This window comes from Crinia signifera, chromosome 5 (genome assembly GCF_055691185.1).
Source record: "Crinia signifera chromosome 5, ASM5569118v1, whole genome shotgun sequence".
Lineage (NCBI taxonomy): Eukaryota > Metazoa > Chordata > Amphibia > Anura > Myobatrachidae > Crinia > Crinia signifera.
The window spans coordinates 8,380,675-8,405,981 of record NC_139221.1 but is presented as its reverse complement, the minus strand read 5'-3'; the positions used below and the strand labels follow the sequence as shown (position 1 = coordinate 8,405,981).

At 52.9% G+C, this 25,307-nt stretch overlaps 1 protein-coding gene across 1 annotated transcript; it reads right to left on the bottom strand.

Annotated features, from left to right (window-relative positions):
• Positions 1-792: 792 nt before the first annotated feature.
• LOC146079926 (zinc finger protein 777-like) lies at positions 793-23,986 on the bottom strand. The gene is made up of 5 exons (XM_083186654.1): positions 23,835-23,986; positions 22,015-22,141; positions 5,053-5,154; positions 4,862-4,924; positions 793-951 (listed from the first exon to the last, which is right to left on the bottom strand). Exons 1-5 carry the CDS (start codon positions 23,847-23,849, stop codon positions 866-868), a joined length of 393 nt encoding a protein of 130 aa, XP_083042780.1. The 5' UTR covers positions 23,850-23,986; the 3' UTR covers positions 793-865.
• Positions 23,987-25,307: the final 1,321 nt, after the last annotated feature.

Genomic DNA, 25,307 nt, shown 5'->3' with positions numbered 1-25,307 from the left:
CATGGTACATGGCCTACATCACAAAATAAGTTTGGAGGAGAGAAGGCAAAGGGGGGGGGGGGGGGGCATATTACAGACTACCACATACTGTATCAGAGGTGGTAGAGGCTAGACAGTAGAGCTGGGGTAGCCAACTCCTGTCCTCAAGAGCTACCAACAGTTCACGTTTTCGAGATCACCTAGCTGGGGCACAGGTGCACTCATTACTGACTGACACATTATAAATGATCCACAGGTGGAGCTAATTACTTCACTTGTGATTCTGTGAGGAGACATGAAATACATTAACTGTTGTAGCTGTGAAGGGCTGGAGTTGGCTACCCCTGCAGTAGAGCAATGTATACATGCCTGGGATAGATAGGAGGACATCCTTACATAGAATGAAGGTTTAAATAGGGTTGATATAAGCACAAGGTAAAAAAAAAACACAATTTAAAAAAGGAGGAGGGCAGACCAGATGGGCCAAGTGGTTACATTCTCTGTTTCTATGTCCGGATTGGGTATTTCACACGGTGCCCATGCCATGGGACAAATACTTTTTTTACTTTTTTTTTTTTTTAAACTTAACATTCGACTTACTAAAGGGCACTGGATAAAGTTTTTTATTTGATCAGTTATTGCTTTTATGTCATTTGTGTGTCTAGAAATAGTGCTAGTATTATTATGTTCCTGGCGTGACCAGACAGACGGGACCCCATGTCCCTGGCATAAACCCATATACCTGACGTCACCGTAAAATGGACATATTGGACCTCTTGTTCCTGGAGCAAAGGATTCGGCTCAGACACAAGATAAAAAATAAACTGTTTAATAAAGAAAGGAACACAAAAAACCCCAACAAAACAAAAACCAAACCAAGGTTTCCCTAGAAGTCAAATAGCTCATCGAGGAATATTAAGATGTCCACCATGTCCCATTGTGGCGGATTCTCCAAATCGTCCACCAACTCCTCTGCAAAGAAGAGAGAGAGATTGTTACATTCCCCGATACATGGGGTGACATGCAGCGTGTGTACTGGGGGCAGACGCACGGTGTGACATGCAGTGTGTGTACTGGGGGCAGACGGACAGTGTGACATGCAGCGTGTGTACTGGGGGCAGATGGACGGTGTGACATGCAGTGTGTGTACTGGGGGCAGACGGACAGTGTGACATGCAGTGTGTGTACTGGGGGCAGACGGACGGGATGACATGCAGCGTGTGTACTGGAGGCAGACGGACGGGGTGACATGCAGCGTGTGTACTGGGGGTAGACGGACGGGATGACATGCAGCGTGTGTACTGGAGGCAGATGCACGGGATGACATGCAGCGTGTGTACTGGGGGCAGACGGACGGTGTGACATGCAGCATGTGTACTGGGGGCAGACAGACGGTGTGACATGCAGCGTGTGTACTGGGGGCAGACGGACGGGATGACATGCAGCGTGTGTACTGGGGGTAGACGGACGGGATGGCATGCAGCGAGTGTACTGGAGGCAGATGCACGGGATGGCATGCAGCGTGTGTACTGGAGGCAGATGGACGGGGTAACATGCAGCGTGTGTACTGGAGGCAGATGGACGGGGTGACATGCAGCGTGTGGGTACTTGTGGAGTATCACGGCTCCCATAGTATGGCATCGTATGCCATATGTAGTGGCATACGATGCGATGTTTTACCGATTTTTGAGCATTTTTGCTCAAAAATCGTATGCCATCGCATCCCCATCGTATGCCATATGTAGTGGCATACGATGTTTTACCGATTTTTGAGCAAAAATGCTCAAAAATCGTATGCGATCGCATCGGATGCCATACGATGGCATCCGATGTGATGCGATGGCACCCGATTTTGCACTGAAATGCATCAGAATGCATTGAATTGTGTATTAAACTAGTGAAATGCCCCCAAATGCCATTTTTCATAGTGCACCACCCCCACTATCAACGTCAACCCGAAACGTGGCGAGCGCAGCGGTACGCGTCCTACGACCTTTTCATACCCCCACTATCCACGTCGGCGTGGAGTTGAGAATAGAACAGTGTGGCGAGCGCAGCGAGCCCGAAGCGTGGCGAGGCCCGCGGGGGGACGCGGATACCTGTGAAGCCCGCGAGGGGACGCGTATAGCTGTGAAGGTATCCGCGTCCCCTCGCCACGCTTCGGGCTCGCCACACTATTCTATTCTCAGCTCCACGCCGACGTGGATAGTGGGGGTATGAAAAGGTCGTAGGACGCGTACCGCCGCCCCTCGCGGGCTCGCCACGCTTCGGGTTCACGTTGATAGTGGGGGTGGTGCACTATGAAAAATGGCATTTGGGGGCATTTCACAAGTTTAATACACATTTCAATGCATTCTGATGCATTTCAGTGCAAAATCGGGTGCGATCGCATCGCATGCGATTTGATCGCATGCGATGCGATTTTTAGCATACAATCAGCATACGATGAAGGCCGTGGGAGCCATGATACTCCACAAGTACCAGCGTGTGTACTGGGGGCAGATGGACGGTGTGACATGCAGCGTGTGTACTGGGGGCAGATGGACGGTGTGACATGCAGCGTGTGTACTGGGGGCAGATGGACGCTATGACATGCAGCGTGTGTACTGGGGGCAGATGGACGCTATGACATGCAGCGTGTGTACTGGGGGCAGATGGACGCTATGACATGCAGCGTGTGTACTGGGGGCAGATGCACGGGGTGACATGCAGCGTGTGTACTGGGGGCAGATGGACGGGGTGACATGCAGCGTGTGTACTGGGGGCAGATGGACGGGGTGACATGCAGCGTGTGTACTGGGGGCAGATGGACGGTATGACATGCAGCGTGTGTACTGGGGGCAGATGGACGGGGTGACATGCAGCGTGTGTACTGGGGGCAGATGGACGGAGTGACATGCAGCGTGTGTACTGGTGGCAGATGGACGGTGTGACATGCAGCGTGTGTACTGGTGGCAGATGGACGGTGTGACATGCAGCGTGTGTACTGGGGGCAGATGGACGGTATGACATGCAGCGTGTGTACTGGGGGCAGACGGACAGGATGACATGCAGCGTGTGTACTGGGGGCAGATGGACGGTGTGACATGCAGCGTGTGTACTGGGGGCAGACGGACGGTGTGACATGCAGCGTGTGTACTGGGGGCAGACGGACAGGATGACATGCAGCGTGTGTACTGGGGGCAGATGCACAGGGTGACATGCAGCGTGTGTACTGGGGGCAGATGCACGGGGTGACATGCAGCGTGTGTACTGGGGGCAGATGCACGGGGTGACATGCAGCGTGTGTACTGGTGGCAGATGGACGGGATGACATGCAGCGTGTGTACTGGTGGCAGATGGACAGGATGACATGCAGCGTGTGTACTGGGGGCAGATGCACAGGGTGACATGCAGCGTGTGTACTGGGGGCAGATGCACGGGGTGACATGCACCGTGTGTACTGGGGGGCAGATGCACGGGGTGACATGCAGCGTGTGTACTGGTGGCAGATGGACGGGATGACATGCAGCGTGTGTACTGGTGGCAGATGGACAGGATGACATGCAGCGTGTGTACTGGGGGCAGATGCACGGGGTGACATGCAGCGTGTGTACTGGTGGCAGATGGACAGGATGACATGCAGCGTGTGTACTGGGGGCAGATGCACGGGGTGACATGCAGCGTGTGTACTGGTGGCAGATGGACAGGATGACATGCAGCGTGTGTACTGGTGGCAGATGGACAGGATGACATGCAGCCAGGCCCTGTGCACATTAGAGATGCAAACATTTCGCCGGTCCTGCAACCTGTCGGTTCTGAATTGAACAGAGGCCACACAATCTATCGCTGGTTGTCCCCATCTCATAATCAGACCCTGGGAAAGACACAGATTTTTTTGCCCGAGTCTACCACCAGAGTGACTCATGTCACTGGGGGACAAAGTAACGTACTGTAGTGGATGGTTGGATCCAGACCAACTCTCTGTTTAATTGGAATCTTGCGTATTGGACAGTTTTGATTTTGAAAATACAGTTTCAGAACGCCAGAGAACGGATGGGCTTCTGAGTCCTAAAATCCTTCTGAGTCGCATCAGAATCTCTCTGATCTTTTCTGTTGCCAGTAAGTCTACAGTGCTGAATTTTAGACCCAAAATTTAAATCTGTGTTGTCCAATTGATGATCCAACCAAGACAACCAGTGTGCCTCTTCGGAGTCGGCTTTGAACAGTAGATCAATGAAGCAATTATTCTTCCCATCTTCATTAGACTCCACGACATAGCTGCCATTACTTCTATAAATATATATGGGAGGAGCTATTGTCAGGCCAAAAGGCAGAGCCCAGAACTGGAAATGTTTTCCCCATGAGGGCAATTCTTAAGACTGATGCCCCCCCATATAAGTATATGAAGAAAGGCTTTGTTGAGGTTTATACATGCCAACACCTAATTCGGTCTCCATACAGTTTATGGCTGACCCTACACTCCCTGAATCTATTTTTAAGTTTAATTCCTTAAAAATGTAAGAAAGGTCTCAGACTCAAGTCTGGTTTTGGGACCAAAAATAATTTGGAGTAAAACCCAATCTGTCTTTGGCTGTAGGGTACTGACACGGTTACCACTTTATCAAGAGTATCTTACATGGCTGTAGGGTACTGACACGGTTACCACTTTATCAAGAGTATCTTACATGGACAGAGAGCGAACCCCATGTCCAGATACTCAGAGCTAACCTACTGGAGGGGTGGACTGAGCGATCCCCCACTAACCCCACTGCTATGACGTGCCCCCCAGATGAAGGAAAGTCATCATTACCCTGTGCAGTGTATTCAGCCTGTGCATGACCCAGTGTGTGCGATATGCACGATACACTGCTACCGTACATGGCAGCCATTTATTACATACCTGGGCAGTGAATCTGCAGCTCCATGTCCAGTTCTTCCTCCAGTAATGCCCGGTCTGTCCAATCTGTGCAACAATACAACACAAATATATACCGGGTGTGACCCCTCCCCCTACAGCAGGAAACATATTGCAGTGCAGATTCCCCCGACCACTCCCTATGAGTGACATCACATGGCCCCTCCTCTTCTCACCATTCTGTGCACCACCCTCTGGCCGCGACTCTTCAGAGAGCGGATGTACCCTGATACAGGGGTCCTCTCCTCTCTCAATCCGGGATAAGATCTCCGGCTGCCCTGATGGAACCAGAAGAGGGAGACAATTAGATGGCACCGTCCTTCCCACCTCATAGCACACAGAGGACAACTCCTATCTACGTTACTATATATTTACCTCTCCATCCCCGCTGGCATCAAATCAGATAAGCGAAAATAGTTATATGCTAATGTACGAGTCCACCATTACTGTTATTATATTTTGATGTATGAGTATAGTTTTGTTTGAGTATAGTTTTAAATAAATGTATTTTTGAAAAACAATAGCTCACTACTATGAGCCTTTCCCTTGCTGGGAGACTTTTTGGTTTTAAGGATTCCTGGATGGTACCTGTTGGGAACCTCACCTGGATATGCACAATCTGAGTGTGAGTGCACTTCTATATTTTTTAATCTGTTTTATCACAGGGTGATCACTGTAATGGCCACAAGGTGGCGATGTTCCGTCACACATTTCTGCACAAGCACATTGTGTGTAGTCCGGCACTGAGCTACATAGAAATCGCCTTGCAGATATAATAAAATACTCCTGGAACTTTCCCCATGTCTGACTGCTTCTATGGGAAACGGTGAAAAGGAAGGAGACTTAGGGGGAGATTCAATCGCCGTCGAGCATCTCCCGTGGGGGAGATGCTCGACGGGCCCTATTCAATGCTGTCTTCCCCGACAGCATTGAACAGGGTTTCCTGTCAGAACGAGCCCGACATCTCTAGCTGTCGGGCTCGTTCTGCCGAGAACAGCCGGGAAGTGACGAGCTGCCGGCTGCAGCTCGTCACTTCCCAGTCGCAACTGGCGGCCACGCCGCCTTCTCGCCGCTCGGTGGCCGGGACATTGAATCCCGACTGCCGAGCTCCAGGCGAGCTCACCGAGAACGGGACAGGGGCACGGCTGTCGCGCTAGCTCGACAGCCGTGCCCCTGACATTGAATACCCCACTTAATAAGTGAAAGACATCGCTACGCGAGAGCTGTCTTGTTACTATTGGTACGTACATATAAGAAACTAAGAAGGATTGTCAGTAAACGTATTTTTGAACACGGAATCTATATATAAAATCTATATGCATGCCCGGCTGTGTGCGTTACAGTACTGCATTGTACAAGGACCTGACACAGTGCAGTGCATCAGCCGCTTCTCCAGTAGAGTCGTCTGGTTGCGGCGCCATCTCGGCAGCGCACAGTCTGTACTGCCGCTGCGGCACAGAGTTTCTTTGCCTGGTTATAGGCTCCTGTCAGGGTATAACCATCTCTAGTCTATGGGGAAACACTGCAGACTGTCCTTATATCACCTTGTAATACTGACACTGATAGTTACCGGGATGTCCCATTATCAATGGCCATACCACACACTGCCCGGCAGCCACTGAGGGTGACAACCATGTAGGCTGCATGGTACAAATATTGTACCCCGCACAGCTATACATGGTGATGGTTATCCTCATCATCGGCTGTCGGGCTGTGTACCGTACTATCAGGATATAGCATCAGTTTCTAGGGGTACAGTGTGTATTACAATTATAGGATTTCCTTACTTTCAAATCAAGGGGGAAACATCGTTCTATCTAAATATATTTTGGGGTAAAAGGTAAAAAAGTTCCCGGACCCCTGATATACACTGTGCCTGGCTCCCTATACATGAGGTAGCTCCGTTAGTGAGGGCAGTCCTGTCACATGTTACCGCGCTTTGTGGTAATTAGGAGACTGTATAGACAGAAGGGACAGCTGATAGGTCCTACGCACGGGGCGACATTACGGTATTTTCTAAACGATTTTACTAAACCCCTCAGAAAATGCATGTAAATCGCTGTGTGTGTGTGTTCTGTCTCTAGTGACTGTCACAGACACAGCGCCGCCATCACTGCACAGCATCCCCCGTCAGTCCCTCACTATGCCGCTCCGAGCAGTCTCTCAGGATGGTTTCCTCACCTGTAATCTGTCTCTAGTGACTGTCACAGACACAGGGCCGCCATCACTGCGCAGCATCCCCTGTCAGTCCCTCACTATGCCGCTCCGAGCAGTCTCTCAGGATGGTTTCCTCACCTGTAATCTATCTCTAGTGACTGTCACAGACACAGGACCGCCATCACTGCACAGCATCCCCTGTCAGTCCCTCACTATGCCGCTCCGAGCAGTCTCTCAGGATGGTTTCCTCACCTGTAATCTGTCTCTAGTGACTGTCACAGACACAGGGCCGCCATCACCGCACAGCATCCCCTGTCAGTCCCTCACTATGCCGCTCCGAGCAGTCTCTCAGGATGGTTTCCTCACCTGTAATCTGTCTCTAGTGACTGTCACAGGGCCGCCATCACTGCACAGCATCCCCTGTCAGTCCCTCACTATGCCGCTCCGAGCAGTCTCTCAGGATGGTTTCCTCACCTGTAATCTGTCCCTAGTGACTGTCACAGACACAGGGCCGCCATCACTGCACAGCATCCCCTGTCAGTCCCTCACTATGCCGCTCCGAGCAGTCTCTCAGGATGGTTTCCTCACCTGTAATCTGTCTCTAGTGACTGTCACAGACACAGGACCGCCATCACTGCACAGCATCCCCTGTCAGTCCCTCACTATGCCGCTCCGAGCAGTCTCTCAGGATGGTTTCCTCACCTGTAATCTGTCTCTAGTGACTGTCACAGACACAGGACCGCCATCACTGCACAGCATCCCCTGTCAGTCCCTCACTATGCCGCTCCGAGCAGTCTCTCAGGATGGTTTCCTCACCTGTAATCTGTCCCTAGTGACTGTCACAGACACCGGGCCGCCATCACTGCACAGCAGCCTCTGTCAGTCCCTCACTATGCCGCTCCGAGCAGTCTCTCAGGATGGTTTCCTCACCTGTAATCTGTCTCTAGTGACTGTCACAGACACAGGACCGCCATCACTGCACAGCATCCCGTCAGTCCCACTATGCCGCTCCGAGCAGTCTCTCAGGATGGTTTCCTCACCTCTCATCTGTCTCTAGTGACTGTCAGACACAGGGCCGCCATCACTGCACAGCATCCCCTGTCAGTCCCTCACTATGCCGCACCGAGCAGTCTCTCAGGATGGTTTCCTCACCTGTAATCTGTCTCTAGTGACTGTCACTGTCAGACACAGGACCGCCATCACTGCACAGCATCCCCTGTCAGTCCCTCACTATGCCGCTCCGAGCAGTCTCTCAGGATGGTTTCCTCACCTGTAATCTGTCTCTAGTGACTGTCACAGACACAGGACCGCCATCACTGCACAGCATCCCGTCAGTCCCACTATGCCGCTCCGAGCAGTCTCTCAGGATGGTTTCCTCACCTGTAATCTGTCTCTAGTGACTGTCACAGACACAGGGCCGCCATCACCGCACAGCATCCCCTGTCAGTCCCTCACTATGCCGCTCCGAGCAGTCTCTCAGGATGGTGTCCTCACCTCTCATCTGTCTCTAGTGACTGTCACAGACACAGGGTCGCCATCACTGCACAGCATCCCGTCAGTCCCACTATGCCGCACCGAGCAGTCTCTCAGGATGGTTTCCTCACCTGTAATCTGTCTCTAGTGACTGTCACAGACACAGGGCCGCCATCACTGCACAGCATCCCCTGTCAGTCCCTCACTATGCCGCTCCGAGCAGTCTCTCAGGATGGTTTCCTCACCTCTCATCTGTCTCTAGTGACTGTCACAGACACAGGGCCGCCATCACTGCACAGCATCCCCTGTCAGTCCCTCACTATGCCGCACCGAGCAGTCTCTCAGGATGGTTTCCTCACCTGTAATCTGTCTCTAGTGACTGTCACTGTCAGACACAGGACCGCCATCACTGCACAGCATCCCCTGTCAGTCCCTCACTATGCCGCTCCGAGCAGTCTCTCAGGATGGTTTCCTCACCTGTAATCTGTCTCTAGTGACTGTCACAGACACAGGACCGCCATCACTGCACAGCATCCCGTCAGTCCCACTATGCCGCTCCGAGCAGTCTCTCAGGATGGTTTCCTCACCTGTAATCTGTCTCTAGTGACTGTCACAGACACAGGGCCGCCATCACCGCACAGCATCCCCTGTCAGTCCCTCACTATGCCGCTCCGAGCAGTCTCTCAGGATGGTTTCCTCACCTCACATCTGTCTCCAGTGACTGTCACAGACACAGGACCGCCATCACCGCACAGCATCCCCTGTCAGTCCCTCACTATGCCGCTCCGAGCAGTCTCTCAGGATGGTTTCCTCACCTCTCATCTGTCTCTAGTGACGGTCACAGACACAGGACCGCCATCACTGCACAGCATCCCCCGTCAGTCCCTCACTATGCCGCTCCGAGCAGTCTCTCAGGATGGTGTCCTCACCTCTCATCTATCTCTAGTGACTGTCACAGACACAGGGTCGCCATCACTGCACAGCATCCCGTCAGTCCCACTATGCCGCACCGAGCAGTCTCTCAGGATGGTTTCCTCACCTGTAATCTGTCCCTAGTGACTGTCACAGACACAGGACCACCATCACTGCGCAGCATCCCCTGTCAGTCCCTCACTATGCCGCTCCGAGCAGTCTCTCAGGATGGTGTCCTCACCTCTCATCTGTCTCTAGTGACTGTCACAGACACAGGGCCGCCATCACTGCACAGCATCCCCTGTCAGTCCCTCACTATGCCGCTCCGAGCAGTCTCTCAGGATGGTTTCCTCACCTGTAATCTGTCTCTAGTGACTGTCACTGTCAGACACAGGACCGCCATCACTGCACAGCATCCCCTGTCAGTCCCTCACTATGCCGCTCCGAGCAGTCTCTCAGGATGGTTTCCTCACCTGTAATCTGTCCCTAGTGACTGTCACAGACACAGGGCCGCCATCACTGCACAGCATCCCGTCAGTCCCTCACTATGCCGCTCCGAGCAGTCTCTCAGGATGGTTTCCTCACCTGTAATCTGTCTCTAGTGACGGTCACAGACACAGGACCGCCATCACTGCACAGCATCCCCTGTCAGTCCCTCACTATGCCGCTCCGAGCAGTCTCTCAGGATGGTTTCCTCACCTGTAATCTGTCTCTAGTGACTGTCACAGACACAGGACCGCCATCACTGCACAGCAGCCTCCGTCAGTCCCTCACTATGCCGCTCCGAGCAGTCTCTCAGGATGGTGTCCTCACCTCTCATCTGTCTCTAGTGACTGTCACAGGGCCGCCATCACTGCACAGCATCCCCCGTCAGTCCCTCACTATGCCGCTCCGAGCAGTCTCTCAGGATGGTTTCCTCACCTGTAATCTGTCCCTAGTGACTGTCACAGACACAGGACCACGATCACTGCACAGCAGCCTCTGTCAGTCCCTCACTATGCCGCTCCGAGCAGTCTCTCAGGATGGTGTCCTCACCTGTAATCTGTCTCTAGTGACTGTCACAGACACAGGACCGCCATCACCGCACAGCAGCCTCTGTCAGTCCCTCACTATGCTGCTCCGAGCAGTCTCTCAGGATGGTTTCCTCACCTGTAATCTGTCCCTAGTGACTGTCACAGACACAGGACCACGATCACTGCACAGCAGCCTCTGTCAGTCCCTCACTATGCCGCTCCGAGCAGTGTCTCAGGATGGTGTCCTCACCTGTAATCTGTCTCTAGTGACTGTCACAGACACAGGACCGCCATCACCGCACAGCAGCCTCTGTCAGTCCCTCACTATGCCGCTCCGAGCAGTCTCTCAGGATTGTTTCCTCACCTGTAATCTGTCCCTAGTGACTGTCACAGACACAGGACCGCCATCACTGCGCAGCATCCCCTGTCAGTCCCTCACTATGCCGCTCCGAGCAGTCTCTCAGGATGGTTTCCTCACCTGTAATCTGTCTCTAGTGACTGTCACAGGGCCGCCATCACTGCACAGCATCCCCTGTCAGTCCCTCACTATGCCGCTCCGAGCAGTCTCTCAGGATGGTTTCCTCACCTGTAATCTGTCCCTAGTGACTGTCACAGACACAGGGCCGCCATCACTGCACAGCATCCCCTGTCAGTCCCTCACTATGCCGCTCCGAGCAGTCTCTCAGGATGGTTTCCTCACCTGTAATCTGTCTCTAGTGACTGTCACAGACACAGGACCGCCATCACTGCACAGCATCCCCTGTCAGTCCCTCACTATGCCGCTCCGAGCAGTCTCTCAGGATGGTTTCCTCACCTGTAATCTGTCTCTAGTGACTGTCACAGACACAGGACCGCCATCACTGCACAGCATCCCCTGTCAGTCCCTCACTATGCCGCTCCGAGCAGTCTCTCAGGATGGTTTCCTCACCTGTAATCTGTCCCTAGTGACTGTCACAGACACCGGGCCGCCATCACTGCACAGCAGCCTCTGTTAGTCCCTCACTATGCCGCTCCGAGCAGTCTCTCAGGATGGTTTCCTCACCTGTAATCTGTCTCTAGTGACTGTCACAGACACAGGACCGCCATCACCGCACAGCAGCCCCTGTCAGTCCCTCACTATGCCGCTCCGAGCAGTCTCTCAGGATGGTGTCCTCACCTCTCATCTGTCTCTAGTGACTGTCACAGGGCCGCCATCACTGCACAGCATCCCCCGTCAGTCCCTCACTATGCCGCTCCGAGCAGTCTCTCAGGATGGTTTCCTCACCTGTAATCTGTCCCTAGTGACTGTCACAGACACAGGACCACGATCACTGCACAGCAGCCTCTGTCAGTCCCTCACTATGCCGCTCCGAGCAGTCTCTCAGGATGGTGTCCTCACCTGTAATCTGTCTCTAGTGACTGTCACAGACACAGGACCGCCATCACTGCACAGCATCCCCTGTCAGTCCCTCACTATGCCGCTCCGAGCAGTCTCTCAGGATGGTTTCCTCACCTGTAATCTGTCTCTAGTGACTGTCACAGACACAGGACCGCCATCACTGCACAGCATCCCCTGTCAGTCCCTCACTATGCCGCTCCGAGCAGTCTCTCAGGATGGTTTCCTCACCTGTAATCTGTCTCTAGTGACTGTCACAGACACCGGGCCGCCATCACTGCACAGCAGCCTCTGTCAGTCCCTCACTATGCCGCTCCGAGCAGTCTCTCAGGATGGTTTCCTCACCTGTAATCTGTCTCTAGTGACTGTCACAGACACAGGACCGCCATCACTGCACAGCAGCCTCCGTCAGTCCCTCACTATGCCGCTCCGAGCAGTCTCTCAGGATGGTGTCCTCACCTCTCATCTGTCTCTAGTGACTGTCACAGGGCCGCCATCACTGCACAGCATCCCCCGTCAGTCCCTCACTATGCCGCTCCGAGCAGTCTCTCAGGATGGTTTCCTCACCTGTAATCTGTCCCTAGTGACTGTCACAGACACAGGACCACGATCACTGCACAGCAGCCTCTGTCAGTCCCTCACTATGCCGCTCCGAGCAGTCTCTCAGGATGGTGTCCTCACCTGTAATCTGTCTCTAGTGACTGTCACAGACACAGGACCGCCATCACCGCACAGCAGCCTCTGTCAGTCCCTCACTATGCTGCTCCGAGCAGTCTCTCAGGATGGTTTCCTCACCTGTAATCTGTCCCTAGTGACTGTCACAGACACAGGACCACGATCACTGCACAGCAGCCTCTGTCAGTCCCTCACTATGCCGCTCCGAGCAGTGTCTCAGGATGGTGTCCTCACCTGTAATCTGTCTCTAGTGACTGTCACAGACACAGGACCGCCATCACCGCACAGCAGCCTCTGTCAGTCCCTCACTATGCCGCTCCGAGCAGTCTCTCAGGATTGTTTCCTCACCTGTAATCTGTCCCTAGTGACTGTCACAGACACAGGACCGCCATCACTGCGCAGCATCCCCTGTCAGTCCCTCACTATGCCGCTCCGAGCAGTCTCTCAGGATGGTTTCCTCACCTGTAATCTGTCTCTAGTGACTGTCACAGGGCCGCCATCACTGCACAGCATCCCCTGTCAGTCCCTCACTATGCCGCTCCGAGCAGTCTCTCAGGATGGTTTCCTCACCTGTAATCTGTCCCTAGTGACTGTCACAGACACAGGGCCGCCATCACTGCACAGCATCCCCTGTCAATCCCTCACTATGCCGCTCCGAGCAGTCTCTCAGGATGGTTTCCTCACCTGTAATCTGTCTCTAGTGACTGTCACAGACACAGGACCGCCATCACTGCACAGCATCCCCTGTCAGTCCCTCACTATGCCGCTCCGAGCAGTCTCTCAGGATGGTTTCCTCACCTGTAATCTGTCTCTAGTGACTGTCACAGACACAGGACCGCCATCACTGCACAGCATCCCCTGTCAGTCCCTCACTATGCCGCTCCGAGCAGTCTCTCAGGATGGTTTCCTCACCTGTAATCTGTCCCTAGTGACTGTCACAGACATCGGGCCGCCATCACTGCACAGCAGCCTCTGTTAGTCCCTCACTATGCCGCTCCGAGCAGTCTCTCAGGATGGTTTCCTCACCTGTAATCTGTCTCTAGTGACTGTCACAGACACAGGACCGCCATCACTGCACAGCAGCCTCCGTCAGTCCCTCACTATGCCACTCCGAGCAGTCTCTCAGGATGGTGTCCTCACCTCTCATCTGTCTCTAGTGACTGTCACAGGGCCGCCATCACTGCACAGCATCCCCCGTCAGTCCCTCACTATGCCGCTCCGAGCAGTCTCTCAGGATGGTTTCCTCACCTGTAATCTGTCCCTAGTGACTGTCACAGACACAGGACCACGATCACTGCACAGCAGCCTCTGTCAGTCCCTCACTATGCCGCTCCGAGCAGTCTCTCAGGATGGTGTCCTCACCTGTAATCTGTCTCTAGTGACTGTCACAGACACAGGACCGCCATCACCGCACAGCAGCCTCTGTCAGTCCCTCACTATGCTGCTCCGAGCAGTCTCTCAGGATGGTTTCCTCACCTGTAATCTGTCCCTAGTGACTGTCACAGACACAGGACCACGATCACTGCACAGCAGCCTCTGTCAGTCCCTCACTATGCCGCTCCGAGCAGTGTCTCAGGATGGTGTCCTCACCTGTAATCTGTCTCTAGTGACTGTCACAGACACAGGACCGCCATCACCGCACAGCAGCCTCTGTCAGTCCCTCACTATGCCGCTCCGAGCAGTCTCTCAGGATGGTTTCCTCACCTGTAATCTGTCTCCAGTGACTGTCACAGGACCGCCATCACCGCACAGCATTCCCCTGTCAGTCCCTCACTATGCCGCTCCGAGCAGTCTCTCAGGATGGTTTCCTCACGTGTAATCTGTCTCTAGTGACGGTCACAGACACAGGACCGCCATCACCGCACAGCATCCCCTGTCAGTCCCTCACTATGCCGCTCCGAGCAGTCTCTCAGGATTGTTTCCTCACCTGTAATCTGTCTCTAGTGACTGTCACAGACACAGGGCCGCCATCACTCCACAGCATCCCCTGTCAGTCCCTCACTATGCCGCTCCGAGCAGTCTCTCAGGATGGTTTCCTCACCTGTAATCTGTCTCTAGTGACTGTCACAGACACAGGGCCGCCGTCACTGCACAGCATCCCCTGTCAGTCCCTCACTATGCCGCTCCGAGCAGTCTCTCAGGATGGTTTCCTCACCTGTAATCTGTCTCTAGTGACTGTCAGACACAGGACCGCCATCACTGCACAGCAGCCTCTGTCAGTCCCTCACTATGCCGCTCCGAGCAGTCTCTCAGGATGGTTTCCTCACCTGTAATCTGTCTCTAGTGACTGTCACAGGACCGCCATCACCGCACAGCATCCCCTGTCAGTCCCTCACTATGCCGCTCCGAGCAGTCTCTCAGGATGGTTTCCTCACCTGTAATCTGTCTCTAGTGACTGTCACAGACACAGGACCGCCATCACTGCACAGCAGCCTCTGTCAGTCCCTCACTATGCCGCTCCGAGCAGTCTCTCAGGAATGTTTCCTCACCTGTAATCTGTCCCTAGTGACTGTCACAGACACAGGGCCGCCATCACGGCACAGCATCCCCTGTCAGTCCCTCACTATGCCGCTCCGAGCAGTCTCTCAGGATGGTTTCCTCACCTGTAATCTGTCTCTAGTGACTGTCACAGACACAGGACCGCCATCACTGCACAGCATCCCCTGTCAGTCCCTCACTATGCCACTCCGAGCAGTCTCTCAAGATGGTTTCCTCACCTGTAATCTGTCTCTAGTGACTGTCACAGACACAGGGCCGCCATCACTGCACAGCAGCCCCTGTCAGTCCCTCACTATGCCGCTCCGAGCAGTCTCTCAGGATGGTTTCCTCACCTGTAATCTATCTCTAGTGACTGTCACAGACACAGGGCCGCCATCACTGCACAGCAGCCTCTGTCAGTCCCTCACTATGCCGCTCCGAGCAGTCTCTCAGGATGGTTTCCTCACCTGTAATCTGTCTCTAGTGACTGTCAGACACAGGACCGCCATCACTGCACAGCATCCCCTGTCAGTCCCTCACTATGCCGCTCCGAGCAGTCTCTCAGGATGGTTTCCTCACCTGTAATCTGTCTCTAGTGACTGTCACAGACACAGGGCCGCCATCACTGCACAGCATCCCCTGTCAGTCCCTCACTATGCCGCTCCGAGCAGTCTCTCAGGATGGTTTCCTCACCTGTAATCTGTCTCTAGTGACTGTCACAGACACAGGGCCGCCATCACTGCACAGCAGCCTCCGTCAGTCCCTCACTATGCCGCTCCGAGCAGTCTCTCAGGATGGTTTCCTCACCTGTAATCTGTCTCTAGTGACTGTCACAGACACAGCGCCGCCGTCACTGCACAGCATCCCCTTTCAGTCCCTCACTATGCCGCTCCGAGCAGTCTCTCAGGATGGTTTCCTCACCTGTCATCTGTCTCTAGTGACTGTCACAGACACAGGACCGCCATCACCGCACAGCAGCCTCTGTCAGTCCCTCACTATGCCGCTCCGAGCAGTGTCTCAGGATGGTGTCCTCACCTGTAATCTGTCTCTAGTGACTGTCACAGACACAGGACCGCCATCACCGCACAGCAGCCTCTGTCAGTCCCTCACTATGCCGCTCCGAGCAGTCTCTCAGGATTGTTTCCTCACCTGTAATCTGTCCCTAGTGACTGTCACAGACACAGGACCGCCATCACTGCGCAGCATCCCGTCAGTCCTCACTATGCCGCTCCGAGCAGTCTCTCAGGATGGTTTCCTCACCTGTAATCTGTCTCTAGTGACTGTCACAGACACAGGACCGCCATCACTGCACAGCAGCCTCTGTCAGTCCCTCACTATGCCGCTCCGAGCAGTCTCTCAGGATGGTTTCCTCACCTGTAATCTGTCTCTAGTGACTGTCACAGACACAGGACCACCATCACCGCACAGCAGCCCCTGTCAGTCCCTCACTATGCTGCTCCGAGCAGTCTCTCAGGATGGTTTCCTCACCTGTAATCTGTCCCTAGTGACTGTCACAGACACAGGGCCGCCATCACTGCACAGCATCCCCTGTCAGTCCCTCACTATGCCGCTCCGAGCAGTCTCTCAGGATGGTTTCCTCACCTGTAATCTGTCCCTAGTGACTGTCACAGACACCGGGCCGCCATCACTGCACAGCATCCCCTGTCAGTCCCTCACTATGCCGCTCCGAGCAGTCTCTCAGGATGGTTTCCTCACCTGTAATCTGTCTCTAGTGACTGTCACAGACACAGGACCGCCATCACTGCACAGCAGCCTCCGTCAGTCCCTCACTATGCCGCTCCGAGCAGTCTCTCAGGATGGTTTCCTCACCTGTAATCTGTCTCTAGTGACTGTCACAGACACAGGGCCGCCATCACTGCACAGCATCCCCTGTCAGTCCCTCACTATGCCGCTCCGAGCAGTCTCTCAGGATGGTTTCCTCACCTGTAATCTGTCTCTAGTGACTGTCACAGACACAGGGCCGCCATCACTGCACAGCATCCCCTGTCAGTCCCTCACTATGCCACTCCGAGCAGTCTCTCAGGATGGTTTCCTCACCTGTAATCTGTCTCTAGTGACTGTCACAGACACAGGACCGCCATCACTGCACAGCAGCCTCCGTCAGTCCCTCACTATGCCGCTCCGAGCAGTCTCTCAGGATGGTTTCCTCACCTGTAATCTGTCTCTAGTGACTGTCACAGACACAGGACCACCATCACCGCACAGCAGCCTCTGTCAGTCCCTCACTATGCCGCTCCGAGCAGTCTCTCAGGATGGTTTCCTCACCTGTAATCTGTCCCTAGTGACGGTCACAGACACAGGACCGCCATCACTGCACAGCATCCCCTGTCAGTCCCTCACTATGCCGCTCCGAGCAGTCTCTCAGGATGGTTTCCTCACCTGTAATCTGTCTCTAGTGACTGTCACAGACACAGGACCGCCATCACTGCACAGCAGCCTCCGTCAGTCCCTCACTATGCCGCTCTGAGCAGTCTCTCAGGATGGTTTCCTCACCTCTCATCTGTCTCTAGTGACGGTCACAGACACAGGACCGCCATCACTGCACAGCATCCACTGTCAGTCCCTCACTATGCCGCTCCGAGCAGTCTCTCAGGATGGTTTCCTCACCTGTAATCTGTCCCTAGTGACTGTCAGACACAGGACCACCATCACTGCACAGCAGCCTCTGTCAGTCCCTCACTATGCCGCTCCGAGCAGTCTCTCAGGATGGTTTCCTCACCTGTAATCTGTCTCTAGTGACTGTCACAGACACAGGACCGCCATCACTGCACAGCAGCCTCTGTCAGTCCCTCACTATGCCGCTCCGAGCAGTCTCTCAGGATGGTTTCCTCACCTGTAATCTGTCTCTAGTGACTGTCACAGACACAGGACCACCATCACTGCACAGCATCCCCTGTCAGTCCCTCACTATGCCGCTCCGAGCAGTCTCTCAGGATGGTTTCCTCACCTGTAATCTGTCCCTAGTGACGGTCACAGATACAGGACCGCCATCACTGCACAGCATCCCGTCAGTCCTCACTATGCCGCTCCGAGCAGTCTCTCAGGATGGTTTCCTCACCTGTAATCTGTCTCTAGTGACTGTCACAGACACAGGACCGCCATCACTGCACAGCATCCCCTGTCAGTCCCTCACTATGCCGCTCCGAGCAGTCTCTCAGGATGGTTTCCTCACCTGTAATCTGTCCCTAGTGACGGTCACAGACACAGCGCCGCCATCACTGCACAGCATCCTCTGTCAGTCCCTCACTATGCCGCTCCGTGCAGTCTCTCAGGATGGTGTCCTCACCTGTAATCTGTCTCTAGTGACTGTCACAGACACAGGACCGCCATCACTGCACAGCAGCCTCTGTCAGTCCCTCACTATGCCGCTCCGAGCAGTCTCTCCGGATGGTTTCCTCACCTGTAATCTGTCTCTAGTGACTGTCACAGACACAGGACCGCCATCACTGCACAGCAGCCTCTGTCAGTCCCTCACTATGCCGCTCCGAGCAGTCTCTCAGGATGGTTTCCTCACCTGTAATCTGTCTCTAGTGACTGTCACAGACACAGGACCACCATCACTGCACAGCATCCCCTGTCAGTCCCTCACTATGCCGCTCCGAGCAGTCTCTCAGGATGGTTTCCTCACCAGTAATCTGTCCCTAGTGACTGTCACAGACACAGAAACGCCATCACTGCACAGCAGCCTCCGTCAATCCCTCACTATGCCGCTCCGAGCATAAATATATATATATATTCACGTGCTTCACGCCCCTTCACATAATAAAATTACTGATTTTTTGTTACACCAAAAAAAAAAAAAAAAACCTTTATTTTAAAAGATCACTGTCCAGTTCACCTTAAAAAAAGATGTCGAATGCAAAACGGTGAATCATGGCGAAAATCATGCTGAAAGCAGTTCTCCATCCTAGCATTGAATACCCCCACGGCGAATCCCAGTGAAAACCCCATTGAAATACACCAGCGAATTGCAGCGAGCATGAAACGAGAACTGGCCGGCACTCACTGTGCGCTTTCGGTGAACAGTGAACATTGAATCGGGTGAATCATATTCTCAGTGACAAAGATTCACCGCAGGGAGTTAAAACAGCCCGATTCCCCCAGGCTGGGGGTAATGGGAGGGAACTGTACAAATTGGAGCAGATTGGTGGAATATCAAGGGACGGACCAACATATAGTGTAAGATGTGGGGCCTGGGTAAGTCCGGCACCAGGTAAGCTGGATACGCGCCACATTGTCTCCGGTTGTAGTGATCATGGTGCGTCCAATCCTTACAGACGTTCTATTTATTGGATAAAAACGGAATGGGATCATTGGCAAGCATTGGGTCGGCACCACTAGGTCGACATGTGTGAAGGTCAACAAGGTCATTAGGTCGACACTCGCATTAGGTCAACATGGGGTTCTTCACAGAATTTTGTTCCGAATGTAGACACAGGCGACATGGACACTGAAACTTAGCACCGCGTCGCCATGCTTCGCCCCCCCCCCCCCCCCCCGAAAAAAAGTGTGAAAAACCACATGTTGACCTTCCCCATGTCAACCTAATGCTTGTGTCGACCTAACAACCCCATCAACCTTCAGTCATGTCGACCTAATGACCGTGTCCCATAAAAAAAAAAAAAAAACCTACACATCACCTACATCAAACAGCAAAAAGATACTCTCTGGGTACATGTCCGAGTACAATACCTGGGGCGTCATCCCCAACACTGCGGGGCAGCAAGGACGGTGCGATGGTTAGCGTTACCGCCCCACAGCACTGGGGTCATGGGCCTAACTGTGTGGAGTTTGTATATTCTCCCCGTACTTGCGTGGGTTTCCTCCGGTTCTCCGGTTTCCTCCCACAATCCAAAAATATACTGGTAGGTTAATTTGCTTCCTTCAAAATTAACCCTAGAATGTCTGTGTGCGTGTACATGTGGTACTGGGGCAGGGACTGGTGTTGGAATATGTGCGCTATATAAGAAACTGTTAATAAATACGTATAAAGCACTTTTTTTGCAATGCTAACCTCCCCATACAATATGGAACACTCATTATTACAGAATAATATCACACTGTTTCCTAATGCGGATATAATACTTATATGGGTATAGCGTCTGACTTTCAGCACATAACTAATTGGCAATATCTCATCGAGATGTCCTTGTAGAGTAGAGTAATGAGCACAATGGAATGTGTGGGGGTTACCGGCCAGTTGGAGCCAGTCCCCGGTCTGCGGACCATGTTGGAAGGAGGGAAATCTATTCTGGGAATAAACAGACAAAGCAATATCTGTAAAACATGTTATTGAGATTATGTACGCCTCAGGTCACATCTGTGTGGAAGGGAAGTTCATCGTTCTATAGTTACTGAGTATACGTATATATTGTATTACCTGTATACCTATAGGAATAGAGCTACCAGAATTATATGTTAGACAACACATATCAGTCCCTTTGAGGACTCAGGAGCAGTAGACCCTGGATCACAGCCTATTACATGCTCTAACCCTGTGAGCAAGAGCTAACACTCTACTAATACATTCTGCGGATTCAATACTGACTCTTACCCTATGAAGCACCGCCGACATGATGTCCTGTAGCAGCAGGTTACCCGCCGTATAAGGTCACACAAAGGCCCTTATTCAGATCTGATCGCAGTGTAAATTTGTTCTCAAAATGGGCAAAACCATGTGCACTGCAGGTGGGGCAGATGTAACATGTATAGAGTTAGATTTGGGTGGGGGGTGTTGAAACTGAAACCTAAATTGCAGTGTAAAAATAATGCAGTCAGTATTTGCCCTGCACATAAACAAAATAACTCACCCAAATCTAACTCTCTCTGCACATGTTACATCTGCCCCACCTGCAGTGCACATGGTTTAGCCCATTTTGAGAACAAGTTAGTACTGCGATCAGATCTGAATAAGGGCCTAAGAGCGTTGCAGCAAACCGTCATAAGGGTGTAATGCAGCCCAGACCTGGGTGAGTGCAGTCACTGAGTGCAAGAACGCGGAAGATATAAATTGGATGTTAATTAGTATAAATGCATTGGAATATCTCTATGGTATAAGGCTGACAAACAAATCAGAACGCATGGCCCAGCAAACCTGATATCATGGCACTAAACTGCTGTTCTAGATAGATTGGCGCCACCTTGTGCACATTATTCTTTACTGCAATCCTTCAGCAAGCATTTAAAATGTCCATAAACGCTTGTAACCACATTTGTGTTGAGCAGATGACAAGGGTGCCACCATTATGGTCCAATCGAGATAATATTCACAAAAAATGATGGGGAAAATCTTTGTATATAAAAGGACAATATATGTGGTTACTCCGGAGGATCGTATATTCCATATACAGGACCATACTTTATCCATATTCGGGGACCTCATAGCCAGTAGAAGAAGCCATCAGAAGTGAGTCAGCGATAGATACAGACCACACAAGGAAGCTCTGCAGATGATATACTCTCCCTGCCTGCGGCACCAGAAGTATAATCCCCAATAAGTGCCGGCATTGGGGAATCAGGACGCAGCGTCGCAGGTAATAGAATAGCCCACACAAGGAAGCTCTGCAGATGATATACTCTCCCCAGGAATGCATATAACAATCATAGTTCCTATGCATATATGTGGACACTTGTAAGTTTTTGAGGCTGTCTTAAACTGTGAAATTGTCCATACCTCTAATGGGGCCATAATAGTAGCAGGAGTAACGTACCTGGGGCTATCCTATTAGCCGCAATGCCGCGTCCCGATTCCCCAATGACGGCACTTATTGGGGATTATACTTCTGGTGCCGCAGGCACCTAAAGTATAATCCCCAATAGAACAGCCTGCGGACCAGTGATAATTGCTGTGATCCGCGAATTTATCCTAGATCCCACGTGGCATCGCCTGAAAACTGAACAAGCTTCACCCCGAAAAAAAAAAGGGCAGTAACTGGACAGCCCAATAATGACAATCAGACTGGGGCTAATAGGATGTATTCTCAGCATGAAAGGTGTAGAAGTGACAGGAGGAAGCGCAGGGAAGCGACACTCACCCACAAACACCAGTGTCTGGTAATTTTCCTTCATCACATCCTTGTACAGCTCTTTCTGCCATTCTTCTAAGCTACGCCACTCGTCCTCTGTGAAATACACAGCGACATCATCAAAATGGACAGGGGTCTGTGGAACCAAAGAGACAGTCAGCATTAGTGAGAGACACCCCCGTTACCAGGGCATCTGCTGCAATCTCTGCTCCCATACCCCCTGCCTTTACCATTGCACTCATTCTATACTGCAGCCCACTCCTGCCTCTACCAACCACCACTCCCCCTATCATCGCTGCAACCCCTGCTCCCACACACCCTGCAGGGGACCCAGCCTATACTGCACGCCCCCCCCCCCTATGGAAGCTGACCACTACTACACCACCCACATCTATTGCTGCTAACAAGCCTCTGTTGCAGAACAACCTGCCCCCCTGCAGGGACCCCAGCTTCTACTGTACACCCCCCAACTTTACCATCAAACCCTAGCTTCTTTTACTTCACTACAACCCTCATCAGGGCCCACAACTTGTACTACACACCCCAGACTCAAATGCTGCATTCCCACCTTCTGCACAGGTCCCCACCTTTCTTTCCCTCCCAATTGCTGGGCCCCAGAACCCACTGTGCTCCCCTGCATAGTCCCAGATTACACCTTGGAGGGTTCCATGCTCTGCCACACACCCTGCAGGGTCCTCACCTTGTACTGCATCCATGTGTGGCCCCACAGTCCACCACACTCCCTGCAGGGTCCCCACCCTGTACTGCACCCATGTGTGGCCCCCACTCCATACTGCACCCATGTGTGACCCCACAATCCACCGTACTCCATGCAGGGTTCCCACACTGTACTGCACCCATGTGTGGCCCCACACTACACTCATGTGTGACCCCACAGTCCACCACACCCCCTACAGGGTCCCCACACTGTACTGCATCCATGGGTGGCCCCCACAGTCCACCACACCCCCTGCAGCGCCCCCACACTGTACTGCACTCGTGTGGCCCCACACCCCCCTGCAAGGTCCCACAATGTATTGCACCCATGTGTGGCCCACAATCCTCCATCCCCTGCAGGGTTCCCACAATATAATGCACCCATGTGAGGCCCCCACACCCCATGCAGGGTCCCTACAATGTACTGCACCCATATGTGGCCCCCACAATGTACTGCACCCATTTATTATTTATTTATTAGCAGTTTCTTATATAGAGCACACATATTCCGCAGCGCTTTACAGAGAATATTTGACCATTCACATCAGTTCCTGCCCCAGTGGAGCTTACAATCTATATTCCCTACCACATGTACACGCACACACAGACATTCTAGGGTTAATTTTGTTGGGAGCCAAATTAGCCTAGCAGTATATTTTTGGATTGTGGGAGGAAACCGGAGTACCCGGAGGAAGCCCACGCAAGTACGAGGAGAATATACAAACTCCGCACAGTTAGGGCCATGGTGGGTATTGAACCCATGACCTCAGTGCTGTGAGGCAGTAATGCTAACCATTACACCATCCGTAACCCATGTGCGGCCCCACAGTCCTCCATCCCCCTGCAGGGTCCCCACAATATACTGCACCCATGTGTGGCCCCCACACCCCCTACAGGGTCCCACAATGTACTGCACCCATGTGCGGCCCCACAGTCCTCCATCCCCCTGCAGGGTCCCCACAATATACTGCACTCATGTGAGGCCCCCACACCCCCCTGCAGGACCACAGACTACAAACACCCCATGCAGGGTCCCGGACTCTATACCGCCCCCTGCTGGGCCCCACACAGTACTGCACCCCGCGGTTGCCCTCACTCCCCCGCAGCCTTACCTGGGACACGAGCATGGCTGGCAGCCCCCGGCCTCAGACCTGTCCCCTCTCCCATAATATCACACGGACACACAGCTAGCTGCTGGCGGCCGCCGCGTCCCAGGCACCGCCGCACTGCACGCCGGGATATGTAGTCATAACTCCCCTTACATCCGGCGGCAGCTGGGCCCTGAGGACTACAAATCCCGGCGTGCCCTGCGCGCCGCCATCATCACCTCCTGCTGCTCCCTGCCTACCCCCTCACTGACCAGCACAGAGGTCACATCATAATCCCTACATTATCCCTACATTCACCCATCTCCCCCTCACTGACCAGCACAGGGGTCACATCATAATCCCGACATTATCCCTACATTCACCAATACCCCCCTCACTGACCAGCACAGGGGACACATCATAATCCCTACATTATCCCTACATTCACCCATACCCCCTCACTGACCAGCACAGGGGTCACATCATAATCCCTACATTATCCCTACATTCACCAATACCCCCCTCACTGACCAGCACAGGGGTCACATCATAATCCCTACATTATCCCTACATTCACCCATCTCCCCCTCACTGACCAGCACAGGGATCACATCATAATCCCGACATTATCCCTACATTCACCCATCTCCCCCTCACTGACCAGCACAGGGGTCACATCATAATCCCTACATTATCCCTACATTCACCCATCTCCCCCTCACTGACCAGCACAGGGGTCACATCATAATCCCTACATTATCCCTACATTCACCCATCTCCCCCTCACTGACCAGCACAGGGGTCACATCATAATCCCTACATTATCCCTACATTCACCCATCTCCCCCTCACTGACCAGCACAGGGGTCACATCATAATCCCTACATTATCCCTACATTCACCCATACCCCCCTCACTGTCCAGCACAGGGGACACATCATAATCCCTACATTATCCCTACATTCACCCATCTCCCCCTCACTGACCAGCACAGGGGTCACATCATAATCCCTACATTATCCCTACATTCACCCATACCCCCTCACTGACCAGCACAGGGGACACATAATCCCTACATTATCCCTACATTCACCCATACCCCCCTCACTGTCCAGCACAGGGGACACATCATAATCCCTACATTATCCCTACATTCACCCATACCCCCCTCACTGACCAGCACAGGGGTCACTTCATAATCCCTACATTCACCCATCTCCCCCTCACTGACCAGCACAGGGGTCACATCATAATCCCGACATTATCCCTACATTCACCCATCTCCCCCTCACTGACCAGCACAGGGGACATCATAATCCCTACATTATCCCTACATTCACCCATCTCCCCTCACTGACCAGCACAGGGGTCACATCATAATCCCTACATTATCCCTACATTCACCCATCTGCCCCTCACTGACCAGCACAGGGGTCACATCATAATCCCGACATCCCTACATTCACCCATCTCCCCCTCACTGACCATCACAGGGGT